This window comes from Eleutherodactylus coqui, chromosome 1 (assembly GCF_035609145.1).
Source record: "Eleutherodactylus coqui strain aEleCoq1 chromosome 1, aEleCoq1.hap1, whole genome shotgun sequence".
Taxonomy (NCBI): domain Eukaryota; kingdom Metazoa; phylum Chordata; class Amphibia; order Anura; family Eleutherodactylidae; genus Eleutherodactylus; species Eleutherodactylus coqui.
In genome coordinates, this window is record NC_089837.1 from 466,136,691 (window position 1) to 466,157,220 (window position 20,530).

The window sequence follows — 20,530 nt, forward strand, 5'->3', positions numbered from 1 at the left end:
TATATATATAACATATTGGGAGAACCAAATTTATATATATGATGACTAAATTATCCTCAGTCTTAGATAAAATAGTTTTTATATTCGTATAACTTCATACTACTCATGGTATAATGATATATTAGTAGAGTAGTCATTGCAATGAAAGATGCAATGTTAACTATTACCAGGCGGGGGCAGTGTTGAGCCAGACGGATGTAGGTGATATAAGTTCAGAAAAGAAGAGGCTGCTTGGGGTAAAAGGGAGGAGATTGCCCTAGTGTAAAGTTTTCTGGCTTGAACTATAGGAAGTTGGAATACAATGTTGCTACATGGATTATGGCGAATTGCTATTATGAACAGCAGGTTTCTCTAAGGTCATTCAGTAGAAGGTTTTTCCAAATTGATGTCTTATATCGATAATGTATTAAAATGTGATTTTTCTCTTAAGCTGCAAATAAAATGCATTATTCAATGACATCCATTATGAACACATGAAGTAATTATAGCTTATATACATGTAGGTGATGATCTTGCCCTTAATGAAATAAATGCTGAGGAAATACGATACATTTGTGTGGAACTGATATTAAAATCAAATAAAATGAGTATAAACAATATAAAAAGGTAAGAAGGTATGTTATGGGCCTGCTGCTACTCATGATCTATGTTCTTTATGCTCAGGTTCGCTCCCTTTGGGTCCCATGCCTAGGCTTGGGTAGCCCAGAGGACCCTTAATGAATGGGCCTTTCTGTACACTACACAGAGGCTTCAATTCACATTTCACTGTCAGGGGCCAGTTTAAATAAATATGGGCAGCATTTCAACTCCATCTGGAAACCATTGCTGCCAATCCTTCTAGTGCAAATAAACCATCACAATAGTCTATTGGGGTCTTCAAATCAGGCCACATCTTTATCCTGTACTGACACATCTTAAAAGTTCATCTGCATACACAAAAGAGATCTGCATTAGATTTCCCTTTTAAATCAGACCTAGTACATATTAGCATGACCCTTTCAAGTAAATGTACCAACTCAGTTTGGGCCTTCACTCACCTGAAGGGTTAACTAATGCTACACATCTCTAGAAGGCAAATATAGCAATTCTATGTTTTTAGTACAAGAGCTTATGATACTACCAGTTACAAATGTATCTGCTCAGCAATGTATTTATACACATTTTACAGGAAAATATTAACCCTTTCTGTATAACTTTTTTTCAATATTTCATGCACATATTTCCCTTTCAGTAGATGTCAGATTCACAAAAAGAAGCTTTCTTTAAGCAATGGAGGAATGATTCCAACAGAAAGAATGGCAAAAAATCAAGGGAGCATGCCTTTTCCATACTAGCAGTAAAATGGATTTACAATCTGTAGTATACAAAGACTTAAAAGGCTCGTAAAGGATTTTTCTTTTTTTTTTTGGACCATTTGGGACCTGCCCAAGCAAGTTGAAAAATTTGTGCTAAGAAATAAAGCTTCAAGCATTTATCTAGAAGAATTGCCCAGTCCTTTGTATCAGCCAGGTGTTTTCTCAAATATTCCATGATTTTTGCCAGTTTTAGCAATTTCTTAATTCTTAAAACTTATCACATTTTATTAATGCGGCTAAATATTATGTAGCTTTAGATAATACAATATCGTATATTATACCAGATCTGCATTCTATTGTCTGCCATTAGCAAAACTATTTTAAGGTTCCTTTAGAATGAAATGTGTGTCACAGGAATTCTTTTCAACATTCACACGGCCTCTTAAGGGAAAATTCCCTTTTTTGTCATCCTTAAATACTGTGAGAGATCAGTTACTGAAAAGAATGCAGCTTTTGTGCCTCCTCTGCTTAGTACTCTAACACCTTGCTTACCAAATATTAGTCAGACTGATGGAGCATGGCATTGCTTTAAAGGTTGTATCAGGGATTACTAGTTGAGCAATTCCCTCACATATTCTTTTAAGGGGTAAAACTTCACTTTTAGGCTACTGTAGGCTTTTAGTATCATCGTGGCTAACACTTGCAGCCCTCGGTGGAAGCACAGGAATTTCACTGTCTAGCAATGTGTCATTAAGTCTCATCTATAGCTATTTCAGCTGCTTCTCTCCAGGTCCAGCTTCTCAGTATAAACCTTCTTTTTTAGGATTCAGGATATCATATTAGGTAAGTGGGAATCTTTATGAGTGCTAAGTAAATTAGAAATGATTACATTAGCTCTAAGCCCAAGACACTACAGTATTCCAATGCTGCTACCCACAGATTGTGAATTCATGGCATATTTACACAGCACTACTAATGATCTGCACTGCATGTGCCAAGGAAGGAGGGGAACAGGTCTGGATGCTGCATCTAGCAAGCATGCAGTAACCTTGAAACTACATTTACAGACTATAATGAACTGCAATTAATTCACAGTAAGCTCCTATGAATAACTGTGAGATTTTACAGGTGAGATCTGATTAACTTTCTACCTGCTGGTTAAAAAGTATCAGAAAAGTTCAAAGTTATTCTCAACTTGCTATACAAGTGCAATTTAAGTGAAATACAAGTCTACAATATATATTCATAAAAAAAGACAAATAGTAAAAATGAAAACGCTTGTCACTTACGGTGGCTTTCACCTTGGCATCTTACAACTGCTAATAATATCGCTTGTGTGGCTGCAAACAGCACTAGTGTCCTTGAATCCACAAAGTTAAACATGTCTAAATGTTAGACATGCAAAAGCTTTGTGGGAAAAAAAAGTGAAGAAGAGAAGGGGAAGAGAGGAGGCTGACTGTCCCCAAAAGTTATATTGTCTTCATGCAGCCGATGTCTTGGGAAAAGGAGGAGAATCCAGTACCAGGCCCCAGCAGAAACTTAGTACTATCTGCTCTGGGCCAAGGTACTGAAGTTATAGTCCTGACTGCCTTCAAGTCAATGTATATGCCCACATCTTAGTCCTCCCCTGCCCCCAGCAGTGCTGAAATCTGAGCCCCTCCACTCCTCTCTGCCCTCTCTCTATCCCACCAGACCCCTCCTTCTGCTACAGGGTCCCTTTGCTAGACTTGCCACACTCTGTCCCCCTATCTCCCTCCCCTCTCAGTGTCTCAGCCTCCCCTTCCCTGCGTCCTGCCTCCCCCATCACCTTCACTCTTTCATTCCTCTGTCAAGGAAAAAAAAAAGTACCACTATTTAGAAAGAAGTAGTGGAGAAAAAAAATCCCAGTTTGCTTAAACAAGACTCCTATCCTGAGTTTGCTGAAAAGTTTGCTGGGTGCAGGAGAAACTTTAGTTGTGTGAGAGGTGATCTGGGGAGGTCTGGCAGGTTCTTACGGTTCTTGAGACTGTGAGGCTGTGGATGGTTCCAGCTTTGTCAGGTGGCTTTGGGGTATAGCACTGTTCACACGCTCAGGAAAATTTATGGGAGATTTAGGAATATCTGTTCCTTTCATGCACTTATTTAATATTCTTTTTACAGAGATGCTCACTAGAATCTCTGAGATGCTTCTAGCTTTTATACTCCATTCTTTTAATAATCACAGGTATTGCTTGTTGTACAATTGTATAACACTGTAAGGTTAATAAGTATCATTCTAAGATCTAGTTTACCAATATTTTGTCTGTATCGATTTTTATCTCTGTCGGTATTTCTGTAGGTCTCTCTGTCTAATCCATAGTTCAATAATGCATGCATTGATATTGAATTCCACCTCAAGTTACTCTTTATAGGGATGTTACACTGTACAACTGCTGCATAGTTTTATTTCATCCTCATCTGCTTCTTGTCCCACTGCATGGATGATACATTGTATCACAGCTGAACAATGTATCTCATTCTTATTTGACTTCTATCTGTTTACATGAATAGTACATTGTATCACCTCTGCACCTCATTTGACTTTTTAGATTGATGCTATATTATATCCATACTGCACAATGTATCAATGTTGCATAGTTTATTTTGCCTTTGTATGACTCTTGCTGTGGATATTACATTGTATCACTGCTGCACTCTTCATTTCATCATCATTTGACACTCAACGCTTTACATGGATGCTACATTGTATCACTGCTCTACACTTAGTTATATCCATATGGGTGTTACATTGTATCACTGCTGCCTTTAGAGTGTAAGTGAGTTCGTGAATGATCTTTCTATTACATATTCCACATTCTGAAGCAGGGAACTGGTTTTCAGTGTGATGCTGGGACTGGCCAGGTGGTCCTACTGAATGAGATCTATGTTTGTCTGCTTTTCCCTTTTGGGCTCTATGTGTTATAAGGGAGGGTCAGAAATTGAACTTTATGTTCCAGTTTAAAGTTGGATATTCCATGAGACAATGGTTTACTTATTTGACTATTACTGTCCTAAATTAGAGAATTAATCACTATTTAATCAAGTAACAGACTGATTTACTGCAGAACTCAACTGTGATCTCCGTAAGGGTTGTATGTTTGACTAAACAGACTTTTTAGTTTATTCCTATCTGCACCTTATTCAACTACTGTATTTATTATTTCAAGCAGTAACAGATATATTCATGATTATTACCTAATATTGTTACCAGTCATATAAGCTGATGCACATTCTATTCTCATATTACATATGATAAGGACGGATCTCTGATCTCTATTTATTGCAATGTCATTGCCCAACACAATATATATTAAGTATTCCTTCTTGTAAAAACTGTTAATAGTTTAGCTGACACCTATAATTTGAAGGCGGAGTTTTAGTTAACATGCAAATTGGATACCATCAAGAAAGTATATGTAACCAATAGTAATTTATTTCCTTGACACATTTCATTGGATGAAGCGGATCTCAAGGGTGTGCCTAAGAGGAACCAATTACAGTAAGAGTTGTCAAGCCTCTCTATGGCATCTCTCATTGAGCGGATAATGGTGATTCCAAGTCTTCAACCCACTTCCAAACCACTTTGGTCAAACTCTTTAATGTAATCAAAATATTAAAGGATCATGTGTACCCCGGTCTGTGTGTAATATCTATGCCTTTTTTTGATGGTTACCCTGTACTCCTACGTGGTCATCTTCATAAATACCTTTAAGCATTATATATATATATATATATATATATATATTCCAGATCTTGGTTAAAGAAATTCCAGCTATAATTAAACAGACAATGATAAAGTAAATATAAGTCCCCCAGATGTCATTTTTATGGGAATTTTTAATCTTTTTTGGTCCTAATAAATCAGACCATTTTTTTGTGCGATGTTCACACAATTTTTATGCATTTCTGTAATTTTTCCATCCAATTTACATTTGTTTTGCATCTCCCTTTTACCCACAAAAAAAAGCATTACAAAGTTCCATACACTTCTTGGTTCTGCACACTCTTTTAAGGTTACCATGGTTACATGTGATAAAAATGGATTGCAATCACATTAAACGATTGCAATCTGTTTTTTTATAAGTTTTTTTCAAGCCCTTTCCCCCCAAAATTATCGCTTTGGGGGTTGCCTTCATCCCAATGCTTTTAATGGGGCGGCAGCAGCGCAGGCCCCCATTGAAAGCAATAGGGTAGCATCACGCTCCTCTGCCACAGCTGTGACAGGGGATTCTTTCATCCCTGCGGGGAGTCCCATCATGACTGAACACTAAGACAGTGCTATCACAGTGTTCAGTGACGAGGAGACCTTCGTGGAAACTTTACCCCTTCACACGTTTTCCGCTCAGGCGAGCAACGTGTTTTTTTCATGCACATAGTCGTGCAAAAAAACACGCTCGTCTGACCGCGTCCTTAGGCCTCTTTCACACGGCTGTAGGCATTTTTATGTGCACCCGGCACTGTAAAAACGTGTGAACGGGCGCACAAATTTGGCGCATATACACCGAGGCCGCCATGCCATTGCCCTTCCCTCCCACTCACTGGCTCACCTCCTCTCTTCTCCCCTCTGGCTGTTTGCAGTAGGTGGGGGCGGAATGGGAGCGGAGCTAAGCTCCCGCCTCTTGTCTGCAGCCAGCAATGGGAGGAGTCAGGACGGGCTGGCATTTAGCCCCGCCCTCTCTCATTGCAAACAGTTTGAGGGGAGGAAAGGGGAGGAGAGAGGAGGAGAGAAGAGGTAGGGAGTTTAGCAGTCACGCTGCTAAACTCCCTCCCACCTCCCCTCTCTGCCACTGTCATTGGCTCCCATAGGAGCCCATGCAGCTGCCGACGTATTCTGGCCGAAAAGATAGTTCCAGGCGTGAAAGTGCCCGCTGCTATATTGGCTTGGCCGCTACTATATTGGCTTGGCCGGGCACTCTTACGCCACGGGAATACGGCCATGTGGTCTGATGAAATGGAATCCAATGCATCAAACTGTAGCGTATATTGGCTGGCCGTGAAAACGGTGGCCGATATACGTTCATGTGAAAGAGCCCTCAAGGTGTTAAAAATGTACTCCTTTACTTTTCTGTGTTAGGGAAAGCTGATACAGAAAGCTGGGTTACAGCAAATATGGCTGTACTGACCATTAGTGGTCTTTACTTTTGGATGGAAAGTAATATGACAGTTGATGACATCTCATGAACCAACCCAATTTTCTTTCACTCCCCAACAGCAAATTTGTCTAGCAACAATATGGGGAACAAGCGAAGCATTATGACAAAACAAAATAGATTTGCTATTCTGCAGTCTCAGAAAGTTATGGAGCAGAAAGTTATGCAGCTCCTACAAATGTGGAGTTTGATGAGTAAAAGAATTATAAGCTCTTTAGTTTACAACATGGTCACACACTAATGGCTTTCTAAATACACCGATGGGGCAGTGGCTGTTACTAAGAATGTATGATCACGGCTACATTAAACAGGGAGTGCCTAATTGGCTATTCATGCAGTATGATGACATGATGTCACATACCACTTCCCAACTAGTTGCAGTCTGGCAAACTCTTCCAGGAATGTGCTCCAACAATGCAGCACTGTGCACAGCTGATCCCAGGAGCCAGCCTTCTGCAGGCTTCTTACCAGCGGCAGCAGTTCAGTAGTGACATCAATGGCCTACGTGTCCTTACTGAAAGTGTGAAGAACTGTTCTCATCTGCTTCAATACATATAATTAGGACTAGAGATGAGCGAACACCAAAATGTTCGGGTGCTCGTTATTCAGAACGAACTTCCCGCGATGCTCGAGGGTTCGTTTCGAACAACGAACCCCATTGAAGTCAATGGGCGACCAGAGCATTTTTGTATTTCGCCGATGCTCGCTAAGGTTTTCATGTGTGAAAATCTGGGCAATTCAACAAAGTGATGGGAATGACACAGAAACGGATAGGGCAGGCGAGGGGCTACATGTTGGGCTGCATCTCAAGTTCACAGGTCCCACTATTAAGCCACAATACCGGCAAGAGTGGCCCCCCCCCCTCCCAACAACTTTTACTTCTGAAAAGCCCTCATTAGCATGGCATACCTTTGCTAAGCACCACACTACCTCCAACAAAGCACAATCACTGCCTGCATGACACTCCACTGACACTTCTCCTGGGTTACATGCTGCCCAACCGCCCCCCCTCCCCCCCACAGCGCACACCAAAGTGTCCCTGGGCAGCCTTCAGCTGCCCTCATGCCACACCACGCTCATGTCTATTTAGAATTGCGTCTGCCATGACGAGGGACCGCAGGCACACACTGCAGAGGTTGGCACGGCTAGGCAGCGACCCTCTTTAAAAGTGGCGGAGCGATAGCCCACAATGCTGTACAGAAACAATGAGAAATAGAATCCTGTGCCACCGCCATCAGGAGCTGCACACGTGGGCATAGCAATGGGGAACCTATGTGCCACACACTATTCATTCTGTCAAGGTGTCTGCATGCCCCAGTCAGACCGGGCTTTTTAATTCATAGACACAGGCAGGTACAACTCCCTATTGTGAAGTCCCTGTCGACCCACAGCATGGGTGGCTCCCTGGAACCCACCGGCGGTACACAGAAATATCCCATTGCATTGCCCAACACAGCTGAGGTAGTAATGTCGTGCTTAATGCAGGTGGGCTTCGGCCCACACTGCATGCCCCAGTCTGACTGGGGTTCTTTATAAGTGTACAGATGTAGTAAAAACTCCGTGTGCACCTACAGCATGGGTGGGTGCCAGGAAGCCACCGGCGGTACATAGAAATATCCCATTGCATTGACAACACAGCTGAGGTAATGTTGTGCTTAACCCTTTCCAATCCAATTTGTATATGGTTTTCCTAGGGGGCTTACTCTTTTTCTGCCGTTATACAACGGCGCTATATGCTGGCTAAAGCCAGTACTGCATGAGCTGACACGTAGGATAGGCTCCGACAGCAGAGAGGCTGGCAATATACAGTAAGAGAACCCCGACGGACGTCTACCAACAACGGAGCTGTACAGCCTTAAACCCTAATGTCTTCACAGGTCACACAGTGGACTGGAAAGGGTTAATGCAGGTGGGTTTCGGCCCACACTGCATGCCCCAGTCAGACTGGGTTTCTTTATAAGTGGAAACAGATGCATTTATAATTCCCTGTGGACCCACAGCATGGGTGGGTGCCAGGAAGCCACCGGCGGTACATAGAAATATCCCATTGCATTGCCCAACACAGCTGAGGTAGTTATGTCGTGCGTAATACAGGTGGGCTTCGGCCCACACTGCATGCCCCAGTCAGACTGGGGTTCTTTAGAAGTGTACAGATGTATTAAAAACTCCGTGTGCACCTACAGCATGGGTGGCTCCCTGGAACCCACCGGCGGTACATAAAAATATCCCATTGCATTGCCCAACACAGCTGAGGTAACGTCAGCTGTAATGCAGGTGGGCTAAAAATTAATTTGATTACACTGTAGGCGAGGGCCCACAAAAATTGCTGTATCAACAGTACTAATGTACATCCCAAAAATTGGCCATGGCCAGCCAAGAGGGCAGGTGAAACCCATTAATCGCTTTGGTTAATGTGGCTTAAGTGGTAACTAGGCCTGGAGGCAGCCCAGTGTAACGAAAAATTGGTTCAAGTTAAAGTTCCAACGCTTTTAAGCGCATTGAAACTTATAAAAATTGTTCTGAAAAATTATTTGAGTGAGCCTTGTGGCCCTAAGAAAAATTGCCCGTTCAGCGTGATTACGTGAGGTTTCAGGAGGAGGAGCAGGAGGAGGAGGAGGAGGAATATTAGACACAGATTGATGAAGCAGAAATGTCCCCGTTTTGGATGGTGAGAGAGAACGTAGCTTCCATCCGCGGGTGCAGCCTACGTATTGCTTACGTATCGCTGCTGTCCGCTGGTGGAGAACAGAAGTCTGGGGAAATCCAGCCTTTGTTCATCTTGATGAGTGTTAGCCTGTCGGCACTGTCGGTTGACAAGCGGCTACGCTTATCTGTGATGATTCCCCCAGCCGCACTAAACACCCTCTCCGACAAGACGCTAGCCGCAGGACAAGCAAGCACCTCCAGGGCATACAGCGCTAGTTCAGGCCACGTGTCCAGCTTCGACACCCAGAAGTTGTAGGGGGCAGAGGCGTCACCAAGGATGGTCGTGCGATCCGCTACGTACTCCCTCACCATACTTTTACAGTGCTCCCGCCGACTCAGCCTTGACTGGGGAGCGGTGACACAGTCTTGGTGGGGAGCCATAAAGCTGGCCAGGCCCTTAAGGACTGTTGAACTGCCTGGGATGTACATGCTGCTCGATCTACGCACCTCCCCTGCTACATGGCCCTCGGAACTGCGCCTTCTACCACTAGCGCTGTCGGATGGGTATTTTACCAGGGTAGGACGTGAGCGGTCCCAGGCTCTGACTCTGTCCCAGCCTCCACTAAATTCACCCAATGTGCCGTCAGGGAGATGTAGTGGCCCTGCCCGCCTGTGCTTGTCCACGTGTCCGTAGTTAAGTGGACCGTGGCAGTAACCGCGTTGGTGAGGGCGTGCACAATGTTGCGGGAGACGTGGTCGTGCAGGGCTGGGACGGCACATCGGGAAAAGTAGTGGCGACTGGGAACTGAGTAGCGCGGGGCCGCCGCCTCCATGATACTTTTGAAGGACTCCGTTTCCACAACCCTATACGGCAGCATCTCAAGGCTGATGAATTTTGCTATGCGGACGGTTAACGTTTGAGCGTGCGGGTGCGTGGCGGCGTACTTGCGCTTGCGCTCCAACAGTTGCGCAAGCGACGGCTGGACGGTGCGCTGAACTACACTGCTGGATGGGGCCGAGGACAGCGGAGGTGAGGGTGTGGGTGCAGGCCAGGAGACGGTAGTGCCTGTGTCCTGAGAGGGGGGTTGCATCTCAGTGGCAGGTTGGGGCACAGGGGGAGAGGCAGGGGTGCAAACCGGAGGCGCTGAACGGCCTTCGTCCCACCTTGCGGGGTGCTTGGCCATCATATGTCTGCGCATGGTGGTGGTGGTGAGGCTGTTGGTGTTGGCTCCCCGGCTGAGCTTTGCGCGACAAAGGTTGCACACCACTGTTCGTCGGTCGTCAGGCGTCTCTGTGAAAAACTGCCAGACCTTAGAGCACCTCGGCCTCTGCAGGGTGGCATGGCGCGAGGGGGCGCTTTGGGAAACACTTGGTGGATTATTCGGTCTGGCCCTGCCTCTACCCCTGGCCACCGCACTGCCTCTTGCAACCTGCCCTGCTGATGCCCTTGACTCCCCCTCTGAAGACCTGTCCTCCTGAGTAAGCGTTGCACACCAGGTGGGGTCAGTCACCTCATCGTCCTGCTGCTCTTCCTCCGAATCCTCTGTGCGCTGCTCCCTCGGACTTACTGCCCTTACTACTACCTCACTGCAGGACAACTGTGTCTGATGGTCATCGTCCTCCTCACCCACAGAAAGTTGTTGAGACAGTTGGCGGAAGTCCCCAGCCTCTTCCCCCGGACCCCGGGAACTTTCGAATGGTTGGGCATCAGTGACGATAAACTCCTCTTGTGGGAGAGGAACCGCTGCTGCCCAATCTAAGCAGGGGCCCGAGAACAGTTCCTGGGAGTGTTCCCGCTCCTGAGCAGGTGTTATTGTAGTGGAGTGAGGAGGCTGGGAGGAAGGAGGAGCAGCAGACAGAGGATTCGGATTGGCAGCAGTGGACGGCGCAGAACTACGGGTAGACGATAGGTTGCTCGAAGCACTTTCTGCCATCCAGGACAGGACCTGCTCACACTGCTCATTTTCTAATAACCGTCTCCCGCGTGGACCCATTAATTGGGCGATGAATGTGGGGACGCCAGAAACGTGCCTCTCTCCTAATCGCGCAGCAGTCGGCTGCGACACACCTGGATCAGGAGCTTGGCCTGTGCCCACACCCTGACTTGGCCCTCCGCGTCCTCGGCCGCGTCCACGTCCTCTAGGCCTACCCCTACCCCTCAGCATGCTGTATTACCAGTGATTTGATTTCACAGGCAGGAAATAAATTGGCGCAAGACTGCAGGCCAAATATAATTTTTTCCCTTTTTTGAAAACGAAAGGCCCCACTGCCTCTAGTGAATGAATAATCTAAGTTTAATAACTGTGCTGTTTTCCTGCTAATGTGTCACAGAACGTGAGGGTAGCAGAGTTATTAACTGTGGCAGAGCAGGTATTTTTTTTCCCAATTAAGGAAAGCAAATGGCGAAGCCAGGAGTAAAACGTAGCTGGGTGCGTATGATTTTTACAGGTTGCAGACGCAGCCGACACGTGTCCACCGGCGTTAGGACGGACAGAGGCAGGACAAATAGAATTATTTTCCGTTTTTTTGCACCAAAAGGCAGCACTGCGTATATTCTATGAACATGAGAAGTTTAATAACTGTGCTGTTTTCCTGCTAATGTGTCACAGAACGTGAGGGTAGCAGAGTTATTAACTGTGGCAGAGCAGGTATTTTTTTTCCCAATTAAGGAAAGCAAATGGCGAAGCCAGGAGTAAAACGTAGCTGGGTGCGTATGATTTTTACAGGTTGCAGACGCAGCCGACACGTGTCCACCGGCGTTAGGACGGACAGAGGCAGGACAAATAGAATTATTTTCCGTTTTTTTGCACCAAAAGGCAGCACTGCGTATATTCTATGAACATGAGAAGTTTAATAACTGTGCTGTTTTCCTGCTAATGTGTCACAGAACGTGAGGGTAGCAGAGTTATTAACTGTGGCAGAGCAGGTATTTTTTTCCCAATTAAGGAAAGCAAATGGCGAAGCCAGGAGTAAAACGTAGCTGGGTGCGTATGATTTTTACAGGTTGCACACGCAGCCGACACGTGTCCACCGGCGTTAGGACGGACAGAGGCCGGACAAATAGAATTATTTTCACTTGTTTTACAAGCAAAAGGCAGCACTGCGTATATTCTATGAATAATAACTGTGTTGTGGCCCTGCCTATACAATTCTTTCCCTGCAGTATCAATGGAGGGTGGAATGCTCTGTAGAGGCGATTTTGAGAAGCCAAAAAAAAATGCAGCACAGCTAACAGCAGCCTGGACAGTACTGCACACGGATAAATATGGCCCTAGAAAGGACCGTTGAGGTTCTTGAAGGCTACACTCACTCCTAACACTCTCCCTGCCTATGCAGCACTTCTGTCCCTAATGCCAGGTGCAACGCTCTGCAGAGCCGATTTTGAGGGAAAAAAAATTTGCCACTGCTAACAGCAGCCAACACACAGCTATCAGTGGCCCTAATAAGGACCTTTGGGGGGTCTTGAAGCCTACACTAACTACCAATTCTTTCCCTACAGCAGCTCCGGTACAAACAGCACTGTCCCTCATCTAACTCACCAGGCATCTGAGCCGAACCGCGGGAGGGGCCGACTTTTATGTTCGGGTGATCTTCCCAGCCACTCACAGCAGGGGGTGGTATAGGGCTTGAACGTCACAGGGGGAAGTTGTAATGCCTTCCCTGTCTTTCAATTGGCCAAAAAAAGCGCGCTAACGTCTCAGGGAAGGAAGTGAAAGTAACCAGAACACCGCATGGTGTTCGTTACGAATAACGAACATCCCGAACACCCTAATATTCGCACGAATATCAAGCTCGGAAGAACACGTTCGCTCATCTCTAATTAGGACACAATGTGGAAGATGAACTAATAATGTCAATGTGGGGTTTTAATGCTATATCATTTATTACAATTTGGAGCGCTGTTTGACATATTTTTACAATGTTAAAGGCCTCGGGATCAATGTTTCCTCTACTATTTTTCCATGTTCTCCAACTTTTGACTCTCCAGCTGTTGTAAAGCTACAACTCCCAGCATGTCTTGACAGCTTATTATTAGTATTGTCAGAAAAACCCTCTTAGATCATGTTCATACTGCCTGTAGGCAGAACCTATCCTTAGGCTTCTACGGATCATGTGTATGCCAAAAGTGTCTCCCTTTGGCTGCGATATTATGTTGGAGCTGTAATAGAAAGCGTAGTTGGCTATGTTTTCTGAAATAAAGACAGTCAATAGTTGACTTCAGCAACTGTATGTGCCAAATGTGCGCTGTGATTGGGAACAGAGACCAGTTCTAAAGCTGTGAAACATAGATAAATCTGCCTCAGTATGTGAGCCATATAGTCCACTGACTTCTAGAGTGTTGGTTGCATATTCTCTGAGAAAAGTGCAATATTCAAGATATGCTCAATTTAAAGTTCACAAGTTATAAGAAGAGCTCTTAATATCTGTCACACATATGTATAGAAGTGTCTCAGGGAGCTCTCAGAAGAAGAGAACGAGTAAAGTTGTGATTATGAGAGCAGACATTTTTCTGGATTTCCCGTCAGTAATCCCATTGACAAATGCTGTAATTAGTTTCTCACTAGCCTAAAATGAGTAATTAGAGGGAACAATAAATTGCAGTTAACTATTTCTGTACAGCTAGATTTTAGTCAATGTTTTAGCAAAATCCTTACAGGAGATGGCTTGATACGACTTTTCAACTAGTGATGCAGGATAGGGAATTGACATCCTTTATTTTTTAAATAAACACGATAATTATCATTAAATGCTCTATTTGTGCCTGTGATCTATTGAGGGCTTCTGGAAAAGTAAGGGCTAAAGGTCTATTTACATAGAACGATGATCGCTCAAAATTCGCCCAAACGACAGTTTGAGTGACAGTTTTGAGCAATCTTCTTTACATAACTCTAGGTAGCTAATTAGCTACTTAAGAGTTAATGCAGGTGGAGCGGGATACTGCCACAATAGCTCCGAGAATAAAGCAGCTGTTTTGTATATGCAAACAGCTGCATTGTTCTCAGAGCTTTTAGCTGGTGTCCCGCTGAGAACTGCCAGGGGGATACCAGCTGAAAGAATACTATCAGCGCTGCCTGCTAAGAAAATCAGTGTGTGGCGCTGATAAGAGTTACTGGTGAACGAATAGTGCATAAACAGTGCACGATGGCAGCGTGTTAGGACGCAACAATTATTGCTCAAAAGATGCCCCTACTGTACTCTTATTAGAGGAAAACAGGTTGTAGAATATCCAGATTGTTCAATTGTAGCATTCTGGGTAGGATATTGACTTGTCAGAAGGAACAGCGTTCATGGCTCAAAGTCCTAACCAGATATGGCAAAGAGTATACCCTACGAGGATGCCCTCGTAAATGTGAGGAAGAGACTGAATGAAGAGCTGGTCCTGCAACTGCACCACTGCACGATTCACTTTCAATCAGACTGCCGTGATACCCGAGCTGCTTGAATATTTCTATCAGCCCCATTAAAATGAATTAAGCACTGACCGTGCGTGGGCGGCCAGTGGTCCACTCAGAGTGACATCACTGTGGGGTAGAGCAGTGAGATGAGACTTGGGTGAGAAGGGATGCGATCAATTAATTTTCTTAAACAAGCATTTTTTTAGAGGAATCCATCACATAATCAGTGACCTCTGCTGTGAAGGATCCAGTTCTGTAGGTTGTCCCATCCTTGCTGTGTATTCTGCACTTTTCTTCCAGCCTCCTAGCCACATGACCAGCACTCTGACTAGGCTCTGTATCCTGCAGCTAATGGTGCAGATTTATGACAACTGCATTTCTTGTCCATAGCAGTCATAACTCAACCTTCATTTCGTATTTCGCTCTTGAAAATGAAAGCTGCCCTGTGATTAACAAAGGAGTTGCTAGGCCTGGCCCAAGGGATGGGGGTTCAGGTGAGGCACTCACCCTTTGAGCTTACCTGGGATATGTTACTCTCAGCGGCTTGGTGCCGGTAGAGGTCCCGTGAGCAGGGGTTCCAGATCACAAGGTGGCGAAAGGATGAGGTCAGAGGTCGTGACATGTGGGTAACATGTTGAAGAACTTTAATTCCAAATGCGAAAAAATGAACTGCACAACTCTGGCTCTGATATCACTGTCACTTCGGGGTTCTGGCTATAGGGTTTGGTACTGGGAGGGAGACTCTCGGCCAGGTCACTTGTCCTAAGCTTGGGTCCCTCTCCACAGTCAAATAGTCTGACTTCAAACAGTTTCTCTCGCTGCTCACAACAGCGATCTGAAGCAGCAATGCGTTCTGGTAAGCCAGGCAACTTTGTCTTTGGTGTTCGCTGCAGCAGTTCTTGCGAATTACCCATTCCTCTACTGTCTCACAATCTATGCTACATTACAACACACACATTCCGACGTAAGCCTTTTTATATATTCTCTACCCCTGTCAAATCTCGTGAGAGTTCCTGAGAGCCTGCACTCCATTCAGTCTCCCAGGCAACTGGGACCCTAAAGGAAACAATCTCACAAATCAAGAGAACATTAAAGGGTTGTCCCGAGGCAGCAAGTGGGTCTGTACACTTCTGCATGGCCATAATAATGCACTTTGTAATGTACATTGTGCATTAATTATGAGCCATGCAGAAGTTATAAAAAGTTTTATACTTACCTGTTCCGTTGCTGGCGTCCTCGTCTCCATGGTGCCGACTAATTTTCGCCCTCCGATGGCCAAATTAGCCGCGCTTGCGCAGTCCGGGTCTTCTGCAGTCTTCTATGGGGCTCCGTGTAGCTCCGTGTAGCTCCGCCCCGTCACGTGCCGATTCCAGCCAATCAGGAGGCTGGAATCGGCAATGGACCGCACAGAAGAGCTGCGGTCCACGGAGGAAGAGGCCATCTTCAGCGGTGAGTAGAGAAGTCACCGGAGCGCGGGGATTCAGGTAAGCGCTCCGGTGAGCTTTCTTTACCTCCCTGCATCGGGGTTGTCTCGCGCCGAACGGGGGGGGGGTTGAAAAAAAAAAAAACCCGTTTCGGCGCGGGACAACCCCTTTAAGCCCTCATGTCCACGGGGAAAATGAGGCCCGCCGCGGATTCTCCATGCAGAATCCGCAGCGGGTCCCTTCTTTCCCGGGGACATGAGGCTGAAAATAAGAATAAACTCACCTGTCCTGGACGCTGCGGGTCTCCCCTCCGTCGCGGCCGGATCTTCTTTCCTGGCCCCGGCAGATGTGCTTGGCACGCCGACAGCGTGCCTGCGCGCATGCGCCGGGCACATACGCCAGGCCGAAGAAAGAAGATCCGGCCGCGACGGTGGGGAGATCCGCACGTTTTTTAGGGAAAAATGCTCAATTTTTCATCTTTTCAAAATGCAATGTCCATTGTGACAAAAAAATGCAAAATGTAATTCCTATGAAGATAATGAAATTTATCATGCCAGTATCAATCAACTTGGATTTTAAAAGAATCTTCTAGATCTTAATTCTAGACATATTTTATTAAAGGGCTTTAAGAGTCTTGAGCCTAAATTCCTATTGCATCCAATAAACTCTACATGTATACAAGCCATCGTAAACAGAATTTACTAAGAAAAATATGGCAATCAGATTGTAAACTTTCAGGAGGGAGTTTCAACTGCATTTAATGACATTTTTTTTCCAGATCTCGCAGCATTTACTTCTGTAGATTACCTTAAGTAATTTAAAGCACCTTTATGCTTAATCCCTTCACAACTGCTATACGTATACACACACATATATATTATATATATATATATATATATATATATATGTATATATAATATAGTGCTGCAGCAGTCACCTGATTCCCTGTGGTATCATCTTTCAGAGCAAACTCCAGGACCACAGCTAGCTGTATCCCGGTGTGTACGGAGGTGTTAGTACATCTCTGTTTATTATTTTCACATAGAGGGTCCTATTGAAGAGGGGTTGTCCAGTAACATGACAACACGTTTAACTGTTTAGATACCATAGTCAATCCTGACCTCGCAGTTTAAACAGCTAGCCTAATGGAGTGGGGGTCCACCAGTGCCCTACCAGTCCCTATCGGCATGATTATAAGGTGCTAATGGGTTGACGTGGCAGCTTGATGCCTAGTGAAGATTCTCAGGGCTGTCATCCATTGAGACCTGTTAATCCCTGCCTATGGCCTGCAAATGTACTGCAATATATAGTACAAGCAATCAAGTGATTGCAAGTTGGAGTTTCCTTTGGGGACTAAGTAATGTAAAACTAATTTTAATAACATTTAAAAAAATATTAAAAGTTCAAATCTCTACTTTCCCATTTTTCATGTAAAAAATTGTATTTCTGTGTCTGTAGAAGTCCAAACTATTACAATATTGCACTATTTATTGCACATGGTGAAATCCATAAATAAAAAAATATGCAATGCCAGTATTGTATTTTTGGGGGAACTCTAATCCCGTATAATTAAAAATGGTGCCAATAAAAAATACAGCCCGCCTCACAAAAAACAAGTCTTGACACAGAACAATTGCAGGAGAAATCAAAAACTTAAGGTTCTTAGAAAATGGTGGTTTTTGACTTTTTAAAAGTAGTAAAACTACTGTATACAAATGTGACATTGCCTTAAAGGGGTTGTCCCGCGAAACAAAGTGGGGGTATACACTTCTGTATGGCCATATTAATGCACTTTGTAATGTACATTGTGCATTAATTATGAGCCATACAGAAGTTATTCACTTACCTGTTCCGTTGCTAGCGTCCCCGTCTCCATGGTGCCGTCTAATTTTCAGCGTCTAATCGCCCGATTAGACGCGCTTGCGCAGTCCGGTCTTCTCCCTTCTGAATGGGGCCGCTCGTGCCAGAGAGCTGCTCCTCGTAGCTCCGCCCCATCACGTGTGCCGTACCAGCCAATCAGGAGGCTGGAATCGGCAATGGACCGCACAGAAGACCTGCGGTCCACCGAGGGTGAAGATCCCGGCGGCCATCTTCGCAAGGTAAGTAAGAAGTCACCGGAGCGCGGGGATTCGGGTAAGTACTATCCGTTTTTTTTTTTTAAACCCCTGCATTGGGTTTGTCTTGCGCCGAACGGGGGGGCTATTGAAAAAAAAAAAAACCCGTTTCGGCGCGGGACAACCCCTTTAATTGTATTAACCTGCAGAATAAAGTGAACACCATAAAAATGAAACCACCCAAATATTGTGCACTTGCTTTTTTTAATTCATTTCATCCAAAATTGTAAACGTTTTTCAGTACATTAAATAGTAAATTGAATTGTATAAATACAACTCTTTCTGCAAAAAAACAAGCCCTCCTATAGCTATGTAGATGAGAAAATATAAAAGGCATGGCTTGTGGAAGGTAGAAACAAAAAAAAAAGGAAAAAACAAAAAAATCTCTGGTCTTGAAAGTGTTAATGGTTTTTAATATGTCTGCATAAATAATGTACTATATAAAATGATATAAAGATAATAATATAGAGGGTTTTGTAATTAAGTTGGTAACAAGCACTTTATATTTGTTGGCAGTCTGTTAACAATTGAGAATATGTTCACACAGAAGAATTACGGTAGAATTTTCTGTGGCAAATTCCATCTCAAAAACCCATGTCAAAATTCACAGATTTCTGCCGCGGATTTTGGCAGGGATCTACACCCAGATTTTGCTCTTTCAATGGGTAAAATTTGTATGTGGAATTTCGATGTGTAAAGAAATTTCGTAATACGTGTTTTTTAAATTGTTTTTCCCCGTGTCAGAAATCCACACACAGATTTTGCCCACATGTGGATCTGCGCCAAAAACCATGTATTTTTACGTGTTTTTAGGAGCGGAATTCACACACAGGCCCATTTACACGCAAAGATAATCGATCAAAAGGTAAGGCCCAATTAGACACAACGATTATCGCTCACAATTTGCTCAAAAGCCATCTTTTGTGCAATAATCGTGTCTAAACGCGCTGCCATTGTGCACTTTTCAGGCACTATTTGCTCATCGCTAACTTTTAGCAAGCTAAAAATCTGCGATGAGCCTTATCAGCACTACATGCTGCATTCTCAGCAGGATACTGCTAAAAGTATTGATTCAGCTGGTATCCAGCTCGGAGCTCTCAGCTAGATACCAGCTGAGAGCTCCGAGAACAAAGCAGCTGTATGCCGAAGACCGCGCTCCAGCTGTCGTCTGCATACCCCGCTCGGAGCTGTCAGCGGGATACCAGCTGAGAGCTGTGAGAACATAGCAGCTGTATGCAGAAGGCAGCGCTTCCGCTGTCTTCTGTATACAGCGGGAGCCTTCATTTACACACTAATAAGCTCTTAAGTAGCTAATTATCTACTTAACAGTTTATGCAAAGTGATCGCTCAAAACTATCACTCAAACTGCTGTTTGAGCGAATTTTGAGCGATCATCTTGCCTTGTAATAAATGCATCTACAGGTTTTGAGCAATTGTTTTGCATAAACTGCTAATGGACACTAATGTCCATTAGCAGCTTATCACCTTCATTTGCATCTAAATGAGCCTCCAGGGCTCCATGCAGAGAACAGCAGGTGGTCTGTTCTCTGCATACAGCTGCCTTGTTCTGCCGCGGGGCTGCAAATTCAATACAATGTAATCAGCGCTCCCGTGGTGAATACAGCACCATGGACAGCAAGCAAAGCATGTGGTCTGTTATCTTCTCTCTGCCTGAACAATGGATTTTATGCTCACCTCAAAATCACAGTTCAGCCAAAGAGTGAAAGATGGAAGCATTTACACAAACGATTATCTCTCAAATGATAGCTTTTGAGCGAATTTTGAGCAATAATCGTTGTGTGTAAATGGGCCTTAAGGCCCCGTGTTCATGGCAGACAACAAACAATATATTGTTGTCAAAATGATGGACAATTAGTAGAATATGCCAACAATTATCTAATTTCCACCTTAGGGGTGTGTTCACATGTTGCTGACGTATGCCGGGCTCACACTGTCGTATGCGGAATCTGCTCGCGGAAACCAGCAGCGGATTCCAGTTGTGAGCTCAGCTGTGACCCTGTGTACAACCGCATAATGTACTGTGTATAACTGCGTGCTCACACAGGCGGTCATGTGCAGTACATACATAATTTAATGTATGGCTGAAAGCTGCCTGTGTTAGGTATAGGGTTACCGCTGGGAGCGCTGGCGACCGGCGGTTGCACTCGGCTTCTCCTGATGCCATGAATGTTGATGCAGGCGGCTCCGGTCGGATTCCCCCGTGTTGGTGGTTACCCGCTCCCTCCTGCTGCACTCAGGGGACGCGCTCTCTCGGGTTGGCTGCACGGTTCTCTGCATAGTACACAGCCCCGGGGAGAGTCGGTCTTTTTACCTCCCCTATCAGCATGTCACCTTTCCCCGCCCTGTCTGTGCACGGACTTTCACTTATCAGGCTGCTGAGTACTAGCAGAGGTTGCCATATACTGCTCCTGACTGTTTTGTTCTTTAACCCATTTTTGCCTTTGACTCCGCTCCTGTCCTAGTCCT

General features: G+C 44.7%; 1 protein-coding gene across 2 annotated transcripts in view; it reads right to left on the reverse strand.

The window, feature by feature from the left end:
* The window catches only part of COL2A1 (collagen type II alpha 1 chain), a 67,228-nt gene extending 64,357 nt beyond the window's left edge, over positions 1-2,871 (reverse strand). For both annotated transcript variants that reach the window (XM_066584332.1, XM_066584331.1), the window contains exon 1: positions 2,585-2,871. In XM_066584332.1, the coding sequence (XP_066440429.1) occupies positions 2,585-2,678 (94 nt within the window). In that variant the 5' untranslated portion in view covers positions 2,679-2,871. The remainder of the gene's footprint in view (positions 1-2,584) is intronic.
* Between the last annotated feature and the right edge of the window lie 17,659 nt (positions 2,872-20,530).